Source organism: Gymnogyps californianus, chromosome 5, assembly GCF_018139145.2.
Source record: "Gymnogyps californianus isolate 813 chromosome 5, ASM1813914v2, whole genome shotgun sequence".
In the NCBI taxonomy this organism is placed as follows: Eukaryota; Metazoa; Chordata; class Aves; order Accipitriformes; family Cathartidae; genus Gymnogyps; species Gymnogyps californianus.
The window spans coordinates 61,737,270-61,762,567 of NC_059475.1; the positions used below are offsets into that span (position 1 = coordinate 61,737,270).

At 40.8% G+C, this 25,298-nt stretch overlaps 1 protein-coding gene across 2 annotated transcripts in view; it reads right to left on the bottom strand.

Moving 5' to 3' along the window:
- AKT1 (AKT serine/threonine kinase 1) overlaps positions 1-25,298 on the bottom strand; it is a 73,730-nt gene that overhangs the window by 17,822 nt on the left and 30,610 nt on the right. Inside the window, exons 3-10 of one of the 2 annotated variants that reach the window (XM_050897342.1) lie at positions 16,624-16,752; positions 9,863-9,974; positions 6,898-7,042; positions 4,891-5,022; positions 4,659-4,724; positions 2,914-2,982; positions 2,062-2,187; positions 629-757 (exon numbers count right to left, since the gene is read on the bottom strand). In XM_050897342.1, coding sequence (XP_050753299.1) covers positions 629-757; positions 2,062-2,187; positions 2,914-2,982; positions 4,659-4,724; positions 4,891-5,022; positions 6,898-7,042; positions 9,863-9,974; positions 16,624-16,752 — 908 coding nt within the window. Of the gene's footprint in view, positions 1-628; positions 758-2,061; positions 2,188-2,913; positions 2,983-4,658; positions 4,725-4,890; positions 5,023-6,894; positions 7,043-9,862; positions 9,975-16,623; positions 16,753-25,298 lie in introns of both variants that reach the window. The other variant, XM_050897341.1, reaches the window with a different exon arrangement.

The following is a 25,298-nucleotide window of genomic DNA, read 5'->3' on the forward strand; positions in this document are numbered from 1 at the left end:
AAAAAAAAAAAAATCCCCAAAACATACAATCTGGGGAGTGAGATCCCCTGCTTGGATTTATTTCCTCTGAAACTGAAAAGTTCAAATTAACATTGCGAAACATCTCGTGCTCTTACAGTCACAAAACAGTCGGCACTTTTAATGCATACCATGCTAAATACTGCAGAAAAAGCTTAGACTGTCCTGTTTCTGAAAACATGTTGCCTTATACTGTCTTCAAAGAGTAAAAGAATTGGACAATACTTTTACTTCTTAAGCGAAGTCCTGTTGATAGCTTTCAAATAGGTCAACACACAGCCAACAAATTGCAACACAGTCACCAATCCATCACCTAGTATTTGAAGTGATTTAAAAGTTTTTCTTTAAATTAGATTTCTGACACAAGAAGCAAGCATGTTCCAGTAAAATGTAAATATTCCCTAAAGTGGAAGAAAGATAAATTATCACATACCGTTATGCTAAAGATAGGTCCCAGAACATGATGAATAAAAGATTCTCAGTATGTGTTGTTACATAACAGTAGTTACTGTATGAACACATTATGGTACAGGAATTATTCTGTATCACTACTGCTATCACGGATGGCATTTAAGAAGATAATTTAGTACAACAGCCAACATAAACATACCTCTGGTGCAAGATACTCTGGAGTGCCACAGAAAGTCTTCATTGTTGCTCCATCCTTGATGCCTTCTTTACATAGTCCGAAGTCTGTTATTTTTATGTGTCCATCTTTATCCAGCATAAGATTTTCCAACTGAGAAGAAAATCCAAATGAAAGACATTATTACATATAACATACACTGCTCCTGAGCAAGTCAATGAAAGACATGAACTTCTGCAGATCAGTTTTCAACCTCGTTCTCACTGGGGTCAGAACCATAGTAGCTGCCAAAGCACGTACGATGTAAATACACATTTATATCAATTTCCTTAGTTCTTTAGGGAATGTTAGGTAACTAATTTGCAGTCTTCGCTTAACCCATCATATATACAGAAAGAATGCAGAATGTAGACGTATTTATGCTTCTACAATACTATCACCAACAGAACACCAGTTCTTTTAAAAATATATAAAGTATTCCCCCTCACACAACTCATCTCTGCTTTTACTCTAAGTGATTGTATGAAATATTCTGTACCAGTAAAGGATAGCAAATGAAACAAAAATCAAATGCAACGCTAAGGAACCACTTCCAAAGAGACCCTTTACACAAGAATCTCTTCATACATTTACTCAGCACATGGTATTCATCCTAGCCTGCGCCACTAATTGAGAAAGCCATCCAGATTTCAGGACGTAGTTTCCACTGTGTATGAAATAAAGCGCACTTTCAAAGGAATCATGGTGATATGGGAGACAAAATCCCAGCAGGAATCCCAAATGACTTTGACGTAGCCTGAAAACATTACACAGCATGCTTCAGTTTAGATTGCTCCTAAATGAACTACTAGTATCTCCTCATCCTCTCCTGAAAACACTTCTCAGGGAAAAAAAAATGCTATTGTTGCATTTTCCTCAAGAATTTCCCAAGTTCGTTTGCCCTGAGATTTCTTGTTTGTTTGGGTTTTTCTTCCCCCTTTCTGTGCTCACCAAACAAATAAGCAACTTGAAGCTTATCCAATTTTCTAACTGCAAGCAGGTACTATGAAGATAGTGCTGTGCAGCACATTGCAAGGAAGTCCAACATCCACACAGTATGAATTTGCATCTATCTGGTAAGACCTGGGATGAAGAGCCCAGGATTATGTTCTACCATGCAGAAGAACCAGCAAGGTTTCTTAGAACATAAGCAGGCAAGTGAAAATGCAATCCAAGTAGCTCAGTAACCCTTCATATTCTCTGAAATGCTACCAGAGTCCTGATAAATGTATTACACAACCTCTTAGACTATAAAAGTGTTTAGACATCCTTGTAAAGTCAAGTCTAACAGTTGCAATAACTGTTATGTTAAAGCTCAGTCAGGAAAGGCTTTCGTATAATTCAGGCTCATTTTCTTTTGTGACTAACTAACAAAAAGCGCAAACCCAAAAAGCCCATGAAATTATTTTTCTACATACCTTCAAATCTCTATAAACCACATTCTTCTCTGAATGCAGGTAATCCAGCGCTGAAACAATCTCAGCTCCATAAAACCGAGCCCGGTCTTCAGAAAAGACACGCTCTCTTGACAGATGGAAAAACAACTACAAGAACAATAATTTGTTACCTTTAGATTGCACATGTTTCTGAGTTATGTCTCGCATTTCGCAGGCCATCCTGCTTGGAATGTGATATTACCTAAGACAAAACCCCTTCCCATCCTCACCCAGCTGTGTTCCCAAATGTGTTAAAAAGCATCATAAATTAAATGATTAGACAATTATATCTCATATTCACAGATGCAGACTGATAACCAGTTTGTGTGCTGCACATTCTTGTACATACAGAAAATTATAAAAACTCATTTTGATTGAACTACAATTGCATATTAGAACTACAGCTTAATGCATGATTTAGAGACATGTTAATATTCCAACTTTTCCTTCTTGACTAATAGTAGTTTGCTGTTTCCAGTTCTCCCTCCAAAGTAACGCATGCTCACAATGTTAATTAAGAAGTGTTAAAAGTTGTCCGAAGAGCAACTAGAAAGCAACCTTGCCTTCTTGAATTACTAAATGTCAGATTACAATATGTTGCTGTCATGTAAAATGTGAACCTACACCCAAAACCTCTATTCTCTAAAAATGGAGTTAAGAAAATTAAGAGTCTTAATTCTTAATATTAGCTAAACCTGCAAACAGCTCTGTTTAACTGGGACAACTTGGATTAATTAGAATTGCAAACATGGACCTTAGCTAAATAATGTAAAGCAGAATTAGTAGTAGTACAGGAAAATCCTAAAGTATTAAACATCATTACATTTCCCTTACCTCCCCTCCATTAGCATACTCCATAACAAAACACAAGCGATCATGTGTCTGAAAGGAATACTTTAAAGCCTGAAACAGATTTAAACCAAAACTTAGAAGACAGATCACAATGACAGTTATAAAAGCATTTTAAATAGATTTGCAGAAACACAAACATGAAATTTTCTATTTTAGTGGACTTTTTGTCCTTGGATCTTATGTAATACTTACACTTTCCTGTTGCAGCTGAGGACTGATCCACTGCCAACTTATTTCATTAAATAAATTTAATAAAACATTAAAACAATAGCTTGCAGAAGCTATCAGTAACGCCTAGAATGCTGTGAAACAAAGTCCTGGCCCATTAACAGTGATACAAAACGTACCAACAGTGGCTCTGAAGTTTCCTCCCCAGGCCACAAGCTCCCACAGTTTCATCTCACAGACAAGAGGCCACAACCAAACCCCAGAGCACAAGGTTTTACCGTGCTGGCTACAAGCCCTCTTATATGAAATACGTACATATTTACACACACCAACCCCCTGGTCTCTGCCCTGCTGCCTGCAACTGCTCCCCATTGACAGCCTGCCAGAGGACTGAGCAATGCCGTCAATATCAATTTGTGAGCAATTCACAAAAACAGACCAGACGGAGGGTGTGATGGAGCATCACAAGGTGCCTTTGTACAGTCCTGTCACGTGTATTCCTGTGGCAGAAGTAACTTGTTTGCCACAGTCTTAAGTTTTTTGGTCGTAACCCAGTCTCGTAGCTGACTTCTCAAGACAGCCCTTGTTTTGGATATTTGGGTTTATGAAAGCATTAAAAAGAAAATACCGCATATGATATCATCGTCTTCATTACTAGGGGTGGCATTTTTAAACCAGTCATATTTTTGCAGAGAAAGGGAGGATCGGGTTTTAGACATGTCAACAAACATTTACTGATTATACCCAATACAGTCAATATTTACTTCCAGAGGCCATGCTTAAAAGGTCTAAATTCCAGCTAAGCCCTTGTGTACCTGGACAAAGGAAACAACCGGGATCCTACGCAGGTCTCTTAGAGGGCTTAAGCGGTTGGAAACAATTCAGAGCCAACTTGTAATAAATACTAGAAACAAAATCTTGAGGTGGAACTTAGGCATCTGAACTCAACGCAGAAAGACTGCTGGTGTTGAAGGTCTAAACTGAGAGTATGGTTTGATTTTACAGCTAAGCCAATCCACAAGGAAAGCAGCGGATAAAGCACGGTCCTACTCTTCCCTGCCCCATCCCACATGCTCCCACCACTATCCTTTGGCTGGCATTACCAGTGCTCCGATTCCATAATGAGCTGCTTCTGGGAGCTTAAAAAAACAACAAAGGCAGGCAAAATTAAAGGGTTTTTCCCCCACTCTATCTTCCTGAACTTGTTTGGCACAAGATCAGGGTCACCCTGATCTCTGCTACAAAGAGGAGACCAAGCATTTGGAGGACAAGGAAAGCAGATACTTCTCTCAGAGATAGCAAGCCATTAAATGGGTGAGCCATAAAGTCAAACCACACCCTGAAACATTGTCTTCAAGAGGTACTGAGGACCTGCTCCGCAAGAATCAGAAGACTTAAAAAAGCATTTTAATTTGTGCTTCCCAAAAATGGAAGGGTACAAAAATACACAGCCACTCTGAAAACACAGATCTCGGATGTATTATATAAATAACAAAAAATAAGGAAAGTCTTGGTTGTCACGATGTCAAGTTACACTCAGCAGAGGGAGAAATACTTACTGTTAAGAATGGATGCCGCGAGTTCTGTAAAACACGGTTTTCTGTCAGAGTGTGTGCTACTTCATCCTGAAACACAAGCAGAAGGAAATCAGCAAAGTGATTCCTCAGATCACGGGTCCCTTTCAAACACTAATGGAGCAATTATTTACAAGTACTGAGAGAACCCTTGGTATGACTTTCCCAAAGGCTGTATCAAGGGTGAACCACATTCCCAAGTTTCCCATCTACTCACCTTTGCTACAATAACTTCCTTCTTCAGAATTTTCATAGCATAATACCGTCCAGTTGCTTTTTCTTTAACTAAAATGACCTTTCCAAAAGTGCCTTTTCCCAGTAGTTTAAGGTATTCAAACTCATTCATGGTCTGTTAATGATACAGATAAACAAGAACTGAATTACGTGAACTAACAACAAGTATATCATTCTCAGACTAGAATTTCTCATTCATGTGCGAATACATTGCGTATGTTGCCTATGCGGGTTTTTTCAATCCTTTTGCTTAGTAGAATTTAGGAGCAGAAATGATTCTTCCATAAAAATGAATACCAGTGCACTCCCAAAGATAAGCAATCAAACTATTTAGGGAAAACCATGAGCTTTCAATTAACAGAACACTTTCACATGACTCAACACTCAACTGTGAAAATACCACTCAACATATTAATATTAATCCATAGACATTTTGACCATTTTGTCAGTGCAGACATTCACTAAAAGGCACATGTTGCTGTGATTCCAGGGATTAAACCCATACCTTTTTTCTGATGCTCCCCACCTCTCTAGGGGACCAGCTTTCTTGTGCTTCATTGAACAGCACCAAAACCCACAGATAAAATGACTGCCTCGCAGATTAGCCATTCTTTCTTATTTGTTTCGCCATCAGGAAAGATGCAGAAAATCAGAATCTGTTGCAGGCCGAGGATAGCCTCTGTACCGTCATATCAATGACCATTGCCAACATGGCAATAGTAAGACTTCTACAGTCAAAGGCTACTGCAGCCTCGGTTGGGGAAAAATTTTCAGATGCTCCCAACAGCCAACTTCCTCCGTATTCTTCCCTAGAGCTGGCTGAGGAGACTTTCTGCTAATTGTTCAAGACAGTTGATGCCAGGACCCCAATAATCATTTTGGTTATCCTCACTAACATGCCCAGAGAGAGACAGTTACTGCCTCAGAAGAACATGTATATTTGACCAATGAGGTGGTTCTTGCATTTCTATGAAGAGCTGCTCAGCAAGAGCGGTATCTGTTCAGTCAAGGACACAGAAGCCTAATGGCAGCTACAATTCAGAGTGACATGTAAGTAGCCACCCACATAAGTCTAAAACCACTGACATAACACAAGGCTGGCACATGTACTTAAGTGATGACACTGGTGGATGCCTTTTTTCTTTAAAACCTTCATCGGTTTTCCCAAAACTGAAACAAACTTACGAAAGTGGGGATGACAATGGTGAGATAAGGACACAAAGAAGTTGTCCTGGTTTCGGCTGGGACTGGGGTTAAACCACGACAGAAGTGCCTTGGTACAATCCACAGACACAGCGTTCGCATGGGAGCAGGTTCTATCAATTCTTTCTTACAAGAGCAGGTGGGAACACTTTGGAAAATGGAAACCCAAGCAGGAGACCACGAGGGGGTAGACAGAAGTGAGGGGAGGCTGAAGACAGATACCTAAAAGGGCTCCACAGGGCAAAGATCTCCTCTGGCACATTCTCCTTTCATGGAAGGCCACTGCTGAGCTGGCCCTATGCATTCAGACAACGCTGTGCCTGATGCAAAAACCCAAGCTCTAGGAACACTTTGGACAGACACCGCAGCGGCTGTCTGGGAGTTAGCCTAAACCCTTAATCCAGAGCAAATAAATCCACTGGACCCACCCCAAATCCTGCAAATCCACCGGAATATCTTTGTACCAGCCTGCAAAGAGTTTACACAGTCACACGGTCCAGCAGGAGCTATGATTTCAGGATCTGTACCACAGGACAACAGGCAAACCAAATACAGACCTGAGCTGGCCTTGAAAGCCATCCAGTAAGGACATCTGAACTCAGAACTCCGGTGGACCCAGACAGGCTTTGCCTGGTACCTGCTCAGCTCAGACAGTTGTTTCCTCCAGAAGCTGTATCTACAACCAACTGTGTAATTGTTACGGGAACAGATGTGTATTGATGGCTATTTTTTGTCTACATTTGAGAAGACCTAAAATATTGTTACTCCTGCTATGCTCACTTACCACTTTGTGTTTTGGCTTTGTCATAGAAACTTCCATTTCTTCAGCTCCTGAATTATCACTGGGAGAGCCAGATCTAAAATCCATCATCTCTTCCTCTTGTTTCTTGAGGCTGTCTGCTACTGTTTGGATGGCTTTTGTCCATTCTTCCCTGGCAAAATATAAGCAAAGTCATTCATTACTTGTGACTTTAGATTACCGTCTGCCATGGCAAGGCTCACCAAGGAATACAGAGCAACTAATGCTCCCTGATGAATCAATGTAACATACAATGAATTATGTGCATTTTCAAGCACTGTAAAAATGCATTTTTAAGAGCACTTTTAACATGTATCTTCATTAGTTGTACTAGAAACAAGAGACAACTGAAGTCCTCCCAGTCTGGATACAATATAAGGCTTTTCAGACAATAGAATTTCTAATATGCATTCAGTCAGCAGCTCAAGATACGACCCGGTGATAGGGAGATTTACATAACAAAAACAGACTTGCCAAAACCAAAAAGCAAAAGACTTCCATGCAGCACAAAGCTATTAAACACAGCTTCTCCATTCCTACAGTGCACTGAAACACATATATCCAACTGTTGGGGGCACTATGCCACCTCTTCGCACACATATCCTGAATTTTAATGGCAAGGGGTGTTCTAGGAGAAGGTATTAAAGCCCAGGATACTTAGGTTATTCCTCTGTTGTAAAGATGATGACAGAAGTACAGCAATTCCTGTGTAAATTTTAGCAGAATGTCAGCAAAAGCAGTGACATTTTATCTTAGGCACAGGTCTTGGTTACGATAAAGTTTCCACAGCTGTTTCAGCAATGGGTGCTCTAACACTGACCCCTTCGACTCCCATGGAGACCACTTCCACTCCAGTGTCCTTTGGGAAATTTCACACCTTTGGAAACTACTGAACTGAAAGTTCTTGGCTTCACTTCATTTCACTGCAAATTTATTGAACGTAAAGCATACAACTCGTAAGGGCTTACAGGGTTTTGGGATGGGCTTTAAGGCATACAGGGGCTGAAGACATGTTCGGTGGACTATGTGAATTTACCATGTTTTACTGTCTTTTGTATCTGTAGGGAACGGGACGTAGTGGTTTAGTTGCCAGTAGCAACATAGCCAGTTCTGTGCACTGGCTAAACTCTTCTCCCAAGGATACCCCAGGTAAAATACTTTGCTACTACAGCAGGAACAGAAGTAGCCAATGCTGAACAACTCTATGCACAATCTGCAGTGAAGCCATGCCGTCCTAATCAATGCCAAATTTTTCACTGGTTCTGTGAAATTATTAAAAAAAAAAAAAATTAAAAAAATCGTATCTGAACATGTGGATTTCAGTTTGTGATGGATGGAAGAGGCAGATCATTCCCAAGAGGAAGCAGTCCATGGGAAAAAGTACCCAACATAAGATTCTAATAAAAACTGCACCAATTACACATAAGGTCTTTCCCACCCTGTGCATTTTTTATTTTGGATTTTGTCTGAATGGGCACTATCCAGCTCTGTCTGGGGCAGCAAGGTAATGCTAAACATTCTGAACATTCTGCCTATACTCCCAGCACAGACTACTTCACTCACCACCACAAACACCTTCCTTTATTTACTAGTCATTTTTCATATTCAGAGCGATTACAAAAAGAACTTTTTCTTCTGTATTTTTATCTCTCCATCTCTCTCAAAAAACAAATGTTGGTTTTAAAGGCACAGAGAAAGCTAAAGGCGTTATCTACCTTCACATCTCTTTTAAGATTTGTTACTGACTTTGTGGAGATCTCGGCCCTCCTGAAGTGAGTATCTTTGATTTCTGGGAGACCAGAATTTCACCCTCAGCTTCTATGTCTCAAGCATACACAACAGAGGTGACTAACACTCCGAGCCCTGAAGTGTCACAAAGCTGACTTAATTGGCTAGGAGGGAACAAAACAAGACTGAAATACAATCTCCCCCCAAGTGGAAACTGTTATTCACTCCCTTTAGGGTCACTGACCACAAAGCTACCAAAAGAAACAAGGACCAGTTTCTTTTTCTTTGCTTTTAATTTGATTTCACCTTCTTCTGATCATTGTAATAGAATCAAAAGCAATAAACAGGAACCTTCTTTAAATCAGGGCATGCAAAGGCTACAAAAGAAGAAAGCAAAGAATATTAGGTAGAATTTGCTGATCTTAAAAATAAACATGTGCCAGTATCATATCTAGGGAGGACAAGGGTTTTAAAATACCCCTTCCCCTAGGGCAATGGTACTGGAATAATTTAAGTTCAGTTCCTGAAGAGCAAGTAAATATTTAAATACTCTATAGCTGTAGAATAGCTGTGCTGGAAAACTGTTCTCTCAGGAGGTAAGAGATCAATTCTCCAATGATGAGAGCACAGGATGCATGCTCTTAGCCTTGTTTCCTAACAGCTGAAACAGAAATCTGCACCTGCAGCAGATAACTATCACTTTTATTATCCAATTTGCATAAAACATTAGCAGTCAGCAATGACACAACTAACTTTTTTCCTTTAAAAACAAGGTGTCTAAAAAGACTTTAAAAGGTCACTATTTTGATATAACTCAACTTTGCCTGAATTTCTATTTCACTTGTGCTCATCCTTCCAGAAACTCCCAGGTCAGAAACCCTTCATTTCGCATACCACATTTCCAGTAAGAAATGAACCTTAAGTTTCCAGAAACAGCTACCTGTGTGCTGGTACACACCTGCACCTGTCCGTTTTGGATACCCAACCTAGCAACACTTCATTTACAAATACTAATCAAAATCCACTCTCTGAAACCCTCTTTAAGGTACCTTTTATACTGGAATACGCACTAAAACTGAGGCGCTCAAAAAACTATTTGTCGCTTTTCAGTCTAGACGTACATCATCTGATAAATAAGAGCTTCAGCAAAGGACTCGATATTAACACTGAACACTCGCATCTGCTTTTGCAAGTAGTTTATGTATTAAATATGAATGAAACATACCGCTCCTCTGGAGTCTCCACATGAAATGTTCTTTCAATTACTGTGGTCCACTGGAGGCATCTAATGATAAATGTGTTTGGTTTAGGTCGTTCTGTCTTCATCAGCTGGCACTCTACCACAATCAAGGAAGAAAGAGTCATGGTACATAAGCAGGTTTAAATAATCATTTGTCTTTATTCTTATCTAGCAAACTGTTGCGATTAATCAGCCATAGAAATCTCTGTAAGTACTTCTTTAGGAGACTTGAGACAATTTACTGTGTTGATGAAACCAATAAATAGCTTGGGAGATAGTCATCTAAGCAGCACCGAAATCAAATTCTGCTTAGAAAGGCTCCACATTTGGTCTGCCCATAGAGGTAAGTAGAAATGTGATGTGACGACACAGAAGCCGTTCAGACTCAGGTCCTACACTCCAAAGGTCACCCAGAGCAGAGCACACGGACAAAGTCAGCTGATAATGCAGCAATTACATCCACTGAAACTAAAGCCAAGCCCCCACATGCCCTCCCTTTGACTTTCCCTGACATAAAACCCTGTCCTTGGCTTTCAAGGAGTTACTAGAGAGCGCGTTTGGTCATTTTGCAGCGACCCGATGAAGATTAGACTCAGCATTTCCAGTCCTCAAACACTAGAGGGAACATCAAACTGCAGAGGCACCCCCAGAAAAGACCCCGTTCGGAACGCCTTCGGGACAGCTGCCGCAGAGTCAGATGCTGTACGGACACGCAGCTAACAGCTTCCATCGTTGCCAGTATTTAAGCACAACCTAAAAAGGCTACAGAAGTACAGCTACATGCAAAACCACCGCTTCCTTCACAAAAATGCTCTCTCGAGAGCTGAGCATTCTTTTTTTTTTTTTAAATCACACCTACTATTTTAAGCTTCATAGGATGTTATGAGTGTTTATCCTTCAAATTTGAGCCTGAAAATGCACCTAATTAAGGGTATCCTAGCTATACTAGAAGAGAGGATCTGAAAAACAAAAGAAAATCAATAAAATAACAACAGAAGTCAAAACACCACATTTTTCAGATTTGTATTAATAGAAAATCTAATGCTAATTAAACAGCTCCTGTTAAAGGAAAGTCAAATTAAGAAACCAAGGGGGGGGCTGGAGAAAAGAAAAGAAGAAAGAGATAATTGGGGTTTTTTTTCCTTACATTAAATTCTTTTCCTTGCAGTTAATAAAACCACAAGCTTGCTATTATTTGGTCTTCAGGTTCTAAATCAACTTCCAAGTAAATAAAAAGGCATTATGAAGACAAGAAGAAATTTCTGCTTACTGCTAGAGCTATGAACATCCTTCACCATCAGCAACGTACAAGTCGAGGACAGAATCCGGCCAGAATAAGAGTGCACGTTACTAAGGCTACACTGGTATCGTTAGGTTAATTTTATTATTGTGAAAATTTAGAATGCTCAGTTTTAAATTCAAGCTCTTAATTAGCACCAAGATAAAATATTTACTGCCAGTGTTTTTGGCCGCTGTATTTTGGCAATATATTTCATGCCTCATTTGCTACTGGAATTATAAGCTTTTCAATGAGTAACTTTGCATTTTTCATGACAAGAAAATCTAATTTTTCTTTAATAGCACGCTGAGGTTATACTGCATTCTACTAAAGCACTGCAATTAGATACGAGAAAGTTTATTAATGAGTCGTGAAAAGGTTTTAGTGTGATAAACGGCACTCCTTCACTCACCAAGATTAAAGAACTTCCACACAGCAACACAGCCGTGCTTGCAGAGCGCCGTATTTAGCCTTCCAGCTACCTCCATCCTCTTTCACAGAATGGCAATGAAAGCCGAACACAACTGCACGAGCTGGCACAGCCCAGTAAGCCCGGTTCTGATAAATTCAGCTCAAAAGATCTCGTTCCTGCTCCCAGATCACCCACCTTAGCTTAGCTGCTCTTCTTTTTTTTGTTTGTTTGTTCTGTCTCCCATTTTTGTCTGCTTAACGTGATTAGATTAAGGCTAGGGTTGTCCTCTATGAGCCTGCACAATGCAGCCCTAACAGACACTGAATTTGGCTGAAGACTCGCAGAAGAAAATCAGGCTATTTCTAACCTCGTGCTCATCCAGAGCTGTTCTACACTTATCCAGAAGTGCAACATTACGAAGAAATAAACTGAGAGGTTTTGCTTACTTTTTTAAAACAGACTTTAGATTTACCTTTAGTGCCTCAGATTAGGTATTCTGAAGTAGCGGCACAGATATTTAAACTAGCCATGAACTCTAAACTTTAACCATTTCATTTCAGCATAATAAACCACACAAGTCATTTTCTGTCATAGAAGGGGACCAATTAAACATCACCACTTTTCCCCTAAATCAGCACTGTCCATTGATATTTGTTAAGCTTGCTGATCCAGCAATCTTTAAGGCATACAGCAAGATGAATAATAGAGATTTGTCAGTTAATAACCACTATAATTCAAGTATGTCACATAGAAGTGTTTTGTTTAGTGAACAATATGCTGTCTAATTACCCTGCTCAATCATAACTGCACATATCAAGAAATACAGAAGGCTTTATTTTTAAATTGCTTTACCAAAGTGCTGTACCACATAGGTTTCAGAAAGTTTGAAGCTACCACTTAGTTCTCTCCATACATGACAATCGCATAGATTTTATCAATGAAACGATGAAGCAGTAGGTTTTTTCTTACTTTTAAAATAAACTCTGTGCTCTTTACTGTAGTTGGCAAGCTAGAGAAGCACCAAACTTGCCTTCTATAATCCGTACCACAACATGCACCACTACAGCAGAGCACAGATACAGATGCTGTGTAATATTGGGTCTGATTCATGGCATGTTTGGGGGTTCTGCTATAAAAACATTCACATTTCAAATACAGGCCGAGGGTCACTTACCCACTTCCTCACTTCGAAGACAGTTTTTCCTGTCAAACAGGCCAATGTAAGTATTCCCCATTTCCAACAAAGTAAGTACTATAAACAGCAGCCTGTTAAAAATGATTTAAATTGCTCTAAAGAACCTCTTGGTTCTTTCCTGGTGTTTGGTCTTTTAAAGTAAGTAGGATAGAGAAATTGTTCCTAACAGGAATAGACACCAAGGCATTCAAATGTAAATTACCATTTTGTATTTGAAAGACACTTAGTATTATCCCAGTGACTTTCTAAAATGTCACAATATTTGCTTCCCCAGCACTTAAGCTAAAAGGCAGATAACTTGCAATGAAAGTGTCAGACTCTGCTCCCTATATGACATCACACTTAAAACAATAATGTCAAGGAAAAATCCTTCCCATTCCTGCTTTGGTTTCTTTAAGAAAGGGGATCAAGGAAAGAAAAAAAAAGGGGGGGGGGGGAGGTAAATCAGGCAAGAAGAATGATGAATAAATAAAACTCTGGAAAGGCAAACAGGAATATTGTGCTGAAGTGCTCCTTTTCTGCTAGCACCACTGGACAGATTCGTGCCCAAACAGCTCAGCACGGCAAAAGCGAGGAGCTGGGAGCTCTGAGTTACAGACCTGGACTAAGGTGGCCACTAGTAACAGCAGACAAAAAATCTGTCCGCTAATCTGGCCATCCCATGCCCTCTGATAAATGCTTGACTGCAGACACGCAGTCCTGTCCCAAAAGGAGCACTCATATTGTTGAGCAATTATGTTTTCAGCTGTACAACAAAACCACCACAGTCCACCCTTCATTTTGACAGTTGGAGAAATAATCCCTTCTTTCTAACAGGAATAGCCTCTCTCTCCACGTGGTTTTTCACAATATACTGCTCTTCTCAGCTATATGGTTTTAAAGGCTTATAACCTAATAGGCAGACATACATGATAATCCAAGATTACAATCGGTATGAAGGCTACTTATCTCACAGATTTACAACCCAGGCTCTGTTGGTTATCTGCAGGGTCTCTGGAGCAGAACTATTTAGGTACAGGCTTTTTTATTCCTTCTATCTTACTAGTGGTGAAGTACAGAACACGAACACAAATATGACTCAAAAATCAGTTAAACGCTCAGGCACCATCTTTCAGAAGTTTTGCTTTGGGTTTTTGTTTTTGTTTTTTTTTAATAAATCACCAATAGGTAACTTCCGGGGAAAATAAACTCCTTAAACATATCATTAAATTACAAACATAGATATATGGCTATTTTAAATGGAAAATCAGGTGGAGAAAAAAGTACTTAAAAAAAAGCTGAGCCTCTCTTTACTCATGGGGGGCCCTAGAAACAAGTTTTCAAAGACGTATGATCAAAACCCTCACAGACTGAAACGAAAAGGCTAGTGTAGGAGAAAGAAGAGACTGTCAAGCACATGGAAAGCACACTATTTATTGCTAATACTTTCTTCATATCTGTTAAGGGAAAAGACAGATCATCATTAGATGTTATCTTCTTTCACTGTTTTCTCCTGAATTGAATATTTCATACCTCTCATGGGTTGACAAAATCACTTAATATGAATTTTACACTACAAGTAGGAAGAGTCCCCTAGTCATGAAAAAAAACCTTTTACTTGCAAAGATAAAAAAGCCTACATTATTTTACAGCAGAAGAGGGTAAAGATTTTAATCAGAAACATGGGAACACTTCCAAAGAACAGACTGACACAGACAGCCTGCCATCTCATTAAAAAAAACCCTAGTTCACTAATTAACAAAAAGTCAGGGCTATCATGGTCTCTTGAAAAACAAAAAGAAAAAAAAAAAAGGATGAATTTTCACAAAACATTTAAGCTAAATTCCCCCCACCTTTCACTGGCAGGAGGCTTCTACAGGCTGCCTCTGCAGCACGAGCCTGTGTTCTGGCCTTAGCCTTCCTCCAGAGGCAGCTCGAGTTCACCCAGGCTAACTCGACAAGTTAACCCAAATGAAAGTACCAGGCAAGCAGGTTCCAAGGGAAAACTTGTGGTGCAAAACACATCCAAATGATACAAGTGCGGAGGCTACCCAGAAGGGAACCGCACATCAGGTGCTGACAGCACTGCGTGCCAGTGCCTACATCAGAAATTAAATCCTGGTGGGGCAACAGCTGCTTCTGTGGGCCCAAAACAACAATAATGACTTTTAGCAAGGAGGCCCCCCCCAAATCATCAAGGCCTTCCCAACCGGCCACTGGTTCACCAGGCAAGAGCCACTGCTAGGAACATCCTTCCACCCACCACCCTCCCTGCAATCCCTCTCACGAGGGCTACACCTTACTTTATAGGCATGTGTCGCGTCTCTTTCGACAATGCTCCGATACCATGGTAACAAACTTGTTTATCTATAAATGCCAAGACTGATGGGCTCAATGTGCCAAAAAAAGCACCATATTCCTGTTGTGAAAACCGATTTAAGTTAACCATTTTGAAGGCAACTTGGACAAAGAGAAGGCAATGGACACATCTTTTTTTACTCCTTAGCACTGAGCTGCAGTAAATAATTATTGTAAGTAATGCAGTTAGCAGCCACAGGATGGAACTGTCCTGCAAAAAAGTGCATTTGTTAAAAGCCTCTGGCTACAGACCAAGTACTGAATTAATTTATGAATTAATGGCTTTCTGCTGCTTTTCTTTACCATCTTGATCCATAAGGAGATACCAGTCTAAAGAGGAAAGTACCGTGTCATTACTGAAATGAAAACACTACAATTCTCTCTCTAAAACAAGACAAAAAACCCCAAAGCACTCTTGGTGTCCTGCACAGAGGCACCAGGCAACAGCACGTCCATTATTTATTCCCATTATCAGTCAGAACAGGTATATGTTGCTACCAGCGGAAAAAAAATGAACATTTGCATTAATTCCTAGTGCTGCCCAGCCCTATTCTGGGCCCAGGGTGTTCCAAAATAAATCTGTCTGCTTAAAGGTCAACTACAAAGATGAACCCCATATATTTCAAGCTACCCTGTAATGAAGAGGGAAAGCCCCTACCCTTCCCTCTGCAGAGCTTTGCTTCCACTAGTCACCAGGAACACGGAACAGATCGTTGTTAATAACAGGTGCCACAATGATCTATTTTTAAGTGGTGGAACGAGACACAGGCAGATCATGAGACAGGAAAGATTAAGAACAGGAGAAAATAAAAGCTGGAAGTATACAGTGAAAGGTTAAAAACATGAGCAAGAAAAGGAAATCATCTTCAGAGTCTTCTATCACATCCTGTGCTGCAGCACCTGAGCACAGTCGGAAATGTTTGCATAGGACAGAGTGCAGAGGTTAGGAGATATTATTCTTTCCAAACCCTTTTGTTGGCTCTAATAGAAAAAATATGGGTTTGTCTTCAAAATTAAGAAAAACTGAGTGTGTTTCATCAAAACCAGTGCTCACTCCGCATTCTCTTATGTTAACAATCAAATAACTTTGACCTATGTCAGTGCCACTTGAATCCAGATCTGGTGGCAGAACCGAGGCTGAAATGCTTCAGCTGTGCCTACCTGCCAAGTACCGAGACGTGCCTGGGTTAATTTTCACTTTAAAGCAACTTGCTGAATAACAGACATACAAAATATTAACAAATAAACCCATTTTATTCTATAACCAGAAACACTAAATTAGTAGAAAACTGCAAAAAAAAAAAAAAAAAAAAAAAGCAGAGCATCAATCCTCCACATCACAGTCATTCCTGAGAAACACAGGGGGGTTTTATCATCTCAGATAAACACATTTAGTGTTTAGATACATCGCTCTGGGCAGATTCAAATGTTACAAAGCTGTGAAGAAGCAGCTTACCAGCGCTATGACTACAAGAAGACATCAACCATTCAAACTGGACGAGGGAGCAGGTAAAAACACTTACGAGCTACTGAGAAGTTATTTAAAGGTGATTCCCGCTGGTCGACATCCTGCGGTCGTTCCTTGTAGCCAATGAACGTGCCATCGTTCTTTAAAAGAAAATACCGCGGCCTCCATGTTTTTATGTATTCTCCTGGAAAGAAAGGATGGGCAAAGGGAGAGAACATCAGAAAACACCCTGAAATACTGACTCGCCAATAATTTTTTTTTTTTAATATTGAAACTATATGTCATCCTGACATAGCAGCAGTTTTAAGAACATTCAGTTCATTCCGATACAAACAGTGGAAAAATACAGGCACTGAGTCAGATATTGCTAGCGATGTTAACCATAAAAATGGGACTTCATAAAAGGTAAACAGCTATGTTTTGTTCTTCCATCTACTCCGATTTCCATTCAAATTCTGCAACATCTGCCTTAAATGCATTTTAAATTTTAAAAAAATCAGAGCAGATGTCCTATGTATTATTTTTGCTATTGTCATTTTTCATACTGACAAGTGGAGAAATTTTTTTCATTTACATTTTGCAGCGCAAGTATTTTAAACAACAATGGGTAATTTACTAATTAGTCAACTGCTTTATCAAACCAACAGTCACTTTTAGAACATAAGATGATAATTCTCTGCCTAAGTTACATAACATCACTCACTCCTCTCAACATCTCAAGCGTGAAACACAAGATGATGTATCACAATATGAAGGGGAAAACACTGGATGATGTATAGCCACCACAAAGAAAACAAACATCTATTCTGAAAAATATTCCACCTTTCTTTTTCTGAGAAAACATCGCTTGCTCACACCATGCTACTGCTCGTCTGAGTAACCTGCACAGGTGACAGTCAGGTGCCTGTGTTACAGCCACGTTCAGAATGTCCAGCAGCAGAATAAAAAGAAGAGAGTTGACCAAAACCTCCGTTATTTACTGGATTTACTCAGTTGCGCTTCAGGGAAGGAAGGCAGGGGTTCCACCTGTGGCTCTTCTGGGTGACTTTGTCAACGTGCCTCGGTTTCCCCCTTTGCTCATTGTCCATGTTGTCATCTTCTCAGGCAGTCTCTCCAGAACCTCAAATAGCTTTACATGGTGTCACGCTGGCCCTCTAGGTCCTATAAGGTCCTGCAGTAACGTTTGTATTTGGCTATTCTATTAAAGCCTCACTCAAGGTGCTATTCAAATCAGGTTACCAGCCACACTTTTCCAACTCTGCTCATCCCAACTACAACTCATTCAAAAAAATTTTTAAAAGAAGTGGTCACTACAAAGCACCCACAGCTGGGCAGCAGCTATATCCTCCTCCCTCCAGTATGGTTTCTCACTTGTTTGTTCAACATCAGGGAGAGGACGAGGGAGCAGACTAGGAGCCAAGCTTTTTTCCGGTCTGACACAGCAGGAGCACGCCTGTGCACACCGTGATGCCGTTTCTGCAGCGGCTGGTACCCAGTGTCCACGGTTTCATCTGCTGGGACCCAGTGCCCACGGTTTCATCTGCTGGCAAGCTCTTCAAACAACCACCAAGCGCGGCAAGAAGAAAAGGCTCCCCAGATTTATTGGCTCTGGCAACCTGCTGCTGCTCTCCTGTTCTCCCAGGCTCAGCTCACACCCTCTTTTCCTGCTGCTCGGCTCTCCTCCGCTGGTAATTTCTCTCCCAGCAATGTGCACCCTGCCCCAGGAACTCCCCTGCAGCTGCTTTGCCTCCTTCCTCTCCCCACAGACCTCCTCTCCTTCTGCGGTGCAGTTTCAACCTGCTTTGGGCACCAGCTGTGTCATTTCTTCTCCGTTCAGACTCATACTTTTCTCTCCTGCACACAGAAGCACAAGCAACCCCAACGCCCACGCCACATGGCCATGGGTGCGTGCACCCCTAGCTGCTGCTTTCACCTGTTAGCCCTCGTTAGGCTTTTAGTTTTCTAATACGAAGCAAAAAACTAGGAGTCACTGAACTGGCGGAGAGAGTCACACAGAGCTACCTTTCCAGCAGTGGCCATGTCTGCAGAAAACATCCATTTGCACTAATGAAACAGGGCGCGGGGCAAGAAAGATGGGAGGAAAAGGAATGAGCACAAACCTTCTCAGTCTTTCTTTTAGAGACATCTGTTACAGCTGTATTATACTAACCTGTAAGGGGTTTACAAAAATGTCATCGTCACCTTAGGAATTTCAGAAGAACTCGCCTATAGCTGTCATGGCTTAACATTTATAAGCAAGGCAGTAAATGTAGAAGGTTTTGTTGTCATCATATTTTTAATTCTGACCTTAATTAAACGCTGAAAACTTTCTGGGATCAGTAGGAGATTATGAAGCCTTTCACATTTAAATTATCAGTCCAACTCAGCCCAGATCAGTGAGATTACTCCAATCTCATTACTATTACACCACAGATGTGACTACAGGGACAAGAAGATACATGGCACGCTCAGCCTAGCTCTTTGATGAGAGGTTTGCCAGGTAAGCAGGTCGGAGAGGCGGCTGCCCGGACTATCACAATTTTGGAGCACACTGTTACATACCTGACTCATTGGTATTTTCTTCTCCTGCATAAAGCAGACCCAGGAGACCTAGGAACCATCACATACCCCTTATCATACCTGCATTTAGGACTAAATCCAGATTCGATGGGACGAAAAATATCTGAAGAGGGGCAAGACAGAGAGTTTCCATTTCCCTTACTCCCTAATCTATGCTACACGTCTTCCCCATCGGTATTTACAGAGGAGACATTTATTTTTTGCAGATTCTGAAATTATTATCTGGTTATTGTCAGTGAAGTATGCCTAATTTTACAAAAAATTACACTGTACTGTCACAAGAGACTCTTCCTCTTAGATTAGATGCTTATGTTTGGCTCTCTTACAGCTTTATTCCACCGATCTGTTTCTCTGTTAGAAACACACCATCTAACAGGATTAATCACGTAGTCTTTAAAATGGTGTATTCCATACATATATAGCATCCTCCTCCACACTCACTCTTTCTTCACTCTTTCTGTGTGAAAAATCAAGGATTTCGTTACTGCCAGGCATTTTGCAAGGACCATTCTACTTGGACCTTCCCTTATCCATTGCTTTAGCTGGTTCTGGTTCCTGATCCACCTTTTTAATTTGCAAATAAGTAACATGATTTTAAACTTCTTTTTCCACATGTCTGGAGCTTAGTGAATCCTGTAACATGTCAAGCATACATATTATTGATTATTGCTCTTGCCAAGGACAGTATGAGGCACACTGCAGCATCTATGGTATAAATTTTATTATATAACACACTGAGGTTATACTTCTGCATCTTGCAGCAAAGTGGCAAGACATTGCCTGGTGTGTGACTTCCCAATCAGATAATCTATAAGCATAATTTTACATTCAAGCCTGAGCAAACTATTGTTCCTCTACAGAAGTTCTGAAACACAGATTCACCAATGCAGTCATGAAGAAAACGTACAAAGTGCATATTATTAAGAAACAAGTTTATATTTTTATGATTAGCTAAAACACTAAAAACTTCCTACAACCTGTGAGGAGGACCACATTGATCACAACAGCAAATCCAAGTATTTTAGGCAGAAAAGGAGTTTGTCAATATAGACAAAAAACAATCATGTGGAACTGCTGGGACAAAGCTGACTGAAAAACATTAACACCTTTTCCTTCCTCTGATATACTCAGCAAGCTGTCATGCCTGAAGAGTGAACTGAGCTGTTTCAATTTTTGCCCTGTGTTTTTTGTTCCTGTTGCGGTTTTGTTTTTAAGAATCATAAGCAAGAAGTTACTTGAAGTCACTAATATTAGTAGTTATGTAGTTACACTAGAAGAATTGTAGCGAGTACAGTAAATGCAAGCATGTGTGGCAAATTCTATCAGACAACACTAAAAAAAAAAAAAAAAAAAAAAAAAAGATGATCCACCATGGAAAAGTGAACAATTTACAAAGCAAAACATTTTTTCCTCTGTGATTCATTGCTTGTGTAATGCCCTGGCAGAGTCGTCTTTGTTTTCAGTAACAGAATGCTAACACTGCAGAGACAGGAAAGCAAAAGCATGGGTTATAAATCCTACATATAAAATCCTGGAACCAAATAGACTCCTCTGTAGCTTGCTAGCTTTATTTTTTAAAATCTTTATGTACCATTTTGTTTACTCCAAGCAATTTCCAAATTGCAAAGATTCCCAAACTGTATATATCTGGAAATATACACGAAGATTGTTATAGACCGATTTCCCTTTATTGCCTTGTGTCTGCCCCCACACATTGCGCATTAAAATACTTAACACACACTTAGAATGTAAATCCATCTCATGCCAGAAAAGCTTTTTCACAGTAACACGTACTGCAAAGCATGCTTACGCCTGAGTATTTCAGAAAAAGTTAAACACAAAACTCTTTTGGTTCGTGAAAAGTTAATTCCACTGAGGATTTACAATAATGCAGGGTTAGGTTATTTTCCTCTCCTCCCCACAACAGTATCTCACCGAATCTGGAGCTGTCTACCACTGATAGAGTGTCTAACATCAGAAACAGCTGCCACTCCCTGGGAAGCTCACGGGGTAAGTGGAGAATAATGAGCAGCAAGCACCAGCAGAACAAAAGAAAATCCATCTTTATTTACCAACTGCTGCATGCTTGTTGCTGCATCAAGCTCATTCAAAGCCAACACCACACCCTTTAATTCAGAACAGACTATATTTAAGAAGCCTCTGCCTTTTTTTTTTAATCAACTCATACATACCAATGGTTTGGGAAAAAAAAAAAAAAATCATTAGGTTAACCAAGTCAGCATCCAATGATACGCTTGATATTTACAAAAGCACTGGACCAACTATTAACTTTCTTATGCCCCAAAGTAACCAGAACAAGCCCAGGAGCACTGACTGAAAACAAGGTCTCAGTTATATGAAACACACTCAAGTGGCTACCACAAATCTAAGGATAAATAATGCATTAAACTTTCTGCTCTGAGCATCAGAAGTAGCACCATTAATTACAATTAAGGTTAACACTCAAAATAGTAGAGCTTTTGAGTTATGCAAGCCTTCTCTACGTTCCCACACACTCCAAAGATGTATGACATTCCTTGATCATACAGCCCTGAACCGTCTGAGGGAAACACGAAAGTTATGCCAACTGCAGCACTAATGTGCCACCGGTCAAAGGCGGAATGACTCATTTCTGAGACTTCAATGGCCGGGAGAAGTGGTCTGCATCCTGTCGGCCTAATAAGGTTTCGGCGAAACAGATGCCAGCTTCTTTAAAGACATGAAGCTTTCAGGAGCTGCCATCTCGTGCGTGCTGAGGAGTGGGATGGGGATTTACAGTTAGTTTCTGCTGCTTGAGTAAATAGAGCAAGTGTCCACTCGCTTCAAAACTAGCTGGAATCAAAACAGATTTGGAAAAAGCAAGCAGGGCTTGAAAACTTGCCTTTGCATTTCTAAAGCACTCGGAAGCAAGCCCTTTCCAAACGCAGCGAGCTAATTCTGGATCTTAACGACTTGACACCAAACAATTAAGTCTAGGGTGACCCGAATGAAAACTCTCAGTTCAAATATGTATTTTTTTTTTAAAATAGCTGCACAGACACCCACCAGGCTGGTGCAGCACTCTTCCCTTCCCTCAACAAACTGTCAAAACAAGATATTTAAACAGTGCCAGGTTTTCGGTAGCTTGGGGAAAGGAAAAAGAAAAAGAAAAGGGGGGGGGAAGAGGTTATGCTAATGTCTTTCCCAACACGCTTGTGGAGAGAGGAGGACCTCTGGTTTGTCTGCCTATTCAGAGGCGCAGCGAAGGGGGCCGGTTCTTTGATGATTTTTTTTTTTTTTTGGCCCCTCTCTGGATGCCTCGTCGGCCGTCGCCTCCAGCGTACAGCTGCGGAGGCGCCGCCTGTGCCCTGAATCTCAATGAGGCGGCCGGGCCTGCCGCCGGGGCTGCTCCCCATCCGGGAGGTCAGCCCGCAGCCCGCCTGTGCCAGGCCAACACTCCACAGCTCGCAGCCCGGCTCCTCTGCGCCTTTCACGGCCCTAATGCGGGGTCCCACGGTCGCAACGGGCTAATTCGGGGCATGGAAAATCCGCTCCCCATTTTATTCTCCCTCAGGCAGCTGGACAGTCGTGCGGTGCGCCGGCAGCCCGCACGGCCGTGACTGACATGACTGCCAACAGGTTAAGAAGAAATGCCTCCTCCTCCTCCAACTCAGCTCCGGCTTTTCTAAACCTACTGCCGTTTCTCACGCTCAGAGAAAGCTGCAATACAGGGCACCTGCTTCATTACCATATCTTGGGGGAATTTGGGGAGGGAGGGAAGGAAGAGGGGAGCTGGAGGTGGGGCGAAGGGGGAGGGCTGAGCAGTCTGGCCTTTGAGTGACAAAGGGAGCCCCGCGAGGACTACTCCTCGTCACCTGGCACCCCACATCCGTACATTAACTTCAGAAAGCAACAAACAGCCTTGGCTTAGTGCTTCCCACTAAGCTCTACGTGCGCGCTGTGTAGAAAAATAAGCGTATTGGAAGCTACCTTTGTCTTCAGTTACACAAGAGCGCAGATGGGAAACACCTAACGAAAGCAAGGAATGGGTGCTCTGATTCACAAAGCTAGAACATGGGAGAGATCAGAAGTCAGATTACGGAGAAAGAGAAACAGATTCTCACCCAATACTTTCTCCATGCAGGGGATGGACAACTACCACATTCTCCGATTCCATCTCTGTCAAAGGGTTTGAGATCACCAGCCAACACCACCCCTACAGAAGATGACACCTCTGTATTTTTTATCACTGTATTTCAACTGTATGGTTATGTAAAACTGAAACACAGAGGTTTATGGGTTTTTTTGGGTTTTGGGGTTTTTTTGCTGAATTTCAGTTTAGAAGGTCAAAAATGTTGCCATATTGCTTACAGCAATCAATTTAAGCAATACCAGATATTCCCAAAGGAGCAAAAGAGAATTAATCAGCATGTAAAAAACTCCTTACTCCTACCTTTGGCACAGCTTAGTCAGGCTAGTCCTAACCTACAGCTGTCTCCAGTGGGAGAAAATGTAAATGAAGTTTCATTAAAAACAGCAGTTTTAAGGATAGCTACATAAATTACAGGGAAGTGTAAAGCGATTTCTTAAGCTACGCTGAAAACGCTCGCAGAGTGAACTGCATCTCCACTACCTCATGGTGGGAGCAAAAGGACTTAAAACTACCACGAGGTGTCCAACACAATTAGAGAAATCTTTTCTGTAATATGCTCGCAAGGAGCTACAGCATTTTAACAAAATAAAAAGTTCCTGTAACAGAAAGTGCCATCACGTATTCCTCTGCTTTTGACAGGTGCCCAACTCTCTCTCATTTTTATAAATAAATAAAAATGACAGAGGAGGTGTCAGATTCACTGAACTAAGCATAGTTGGAACAATTATTTCTCCCCAAGTAATTTTTACCTTGACACTATGATGGAAAATAGCACAAGCAGCTAACAAGGCACTTAAGCTAATAAGCCTCTGCAACTTTTTAAACATCTTCCCTTAGAGGAGGGAGGTACCTACAACTATTCCTCGAGCTCAATCTGAAGTTAATACAATCAGTATTCCTGCAAATCAGGCTCTTAAATACACTGCATGTATTTATATAAAGGGTGTGACTTAATCCTCCAAAGATTTTATGATCTCTACTAAAAATACAAAGAAAAAAAACCACCAAACCAAAAACACCAAACTTGCCACACCCTGGTGTATTTGAACAAGGGCTGGCTTTTCTAGACATCATCTACAAGCTGATTTAATTATTTTACCTCTTAGCATAAGCATCCTCAGCCATGACTCTTGCGCTTATCTGAACACATGCCTTATTTGAATATGACATACCCAGTTTTATTCTTCAGTAAATCCTGTCTAGAGACTGACAGATAGTGTAAGAGGGGACAAAGCAAAGAAACGCATGCAAACCAAAGCTTTTCCAGAGATTAAACAAAATAAGTCCGAAAGCTGTTTTAGCTTGTATTCCTAGGGCTGCCTACACATAGAGTACGTTCAGGAAAAGCATCATTAATCGATTAAAAATTAATTTTAGGTCCCTTCCCCCACTCTGCCCCATTAAAAAAAGATTAGGAGAGCCAAAGACTCAGGCGAGAGTGATTTTTATGATGCATTTATTTGCTTTGTGAACATTACACCTGAAAAGCACTCAGCAGAGGCTCCCCATTAAAATCCCAAAGTTGGTGAAGCTGAGAGGTGAGCTGGTAACTTGGGGGGTGGGTGCACACGGGAAAGCAAGAGCAGGGGAGGGAAAAAGCAGGACACAGCCGTGCAAAAAACATCCGCGGCGAGGACTCACGAGTCCCTGGCTCGCTCTCCTAGGCTCTCATTACTAGATCATTGTGTCATTCACAAAGCAAATAAAAACCTCGGGGAATTGTAAAGAAATGGTGAAAAAAAGGCTAAGGGACATCACGGGAGATTTATGGAAACAGCAGCTTTTCTAAAACAGATGATATGGACCAACTTCAGAGGTGGTTTAAAACGGAAAAAAAAAAGCTCTTTTTGTAAAAACTAAGCTGCAGAACATGGACTTTTATAAATGAGCAATTTACGCAGGGTAAGAAATTAACACATTGTATTGTTATCCTTTAGCTTCTGGGTTTGAGTCCTAATTTTCAACATAAATACACAGAGTTGTTTTAGGCCACTTACCATAAAAGCTCTACCAGTAAT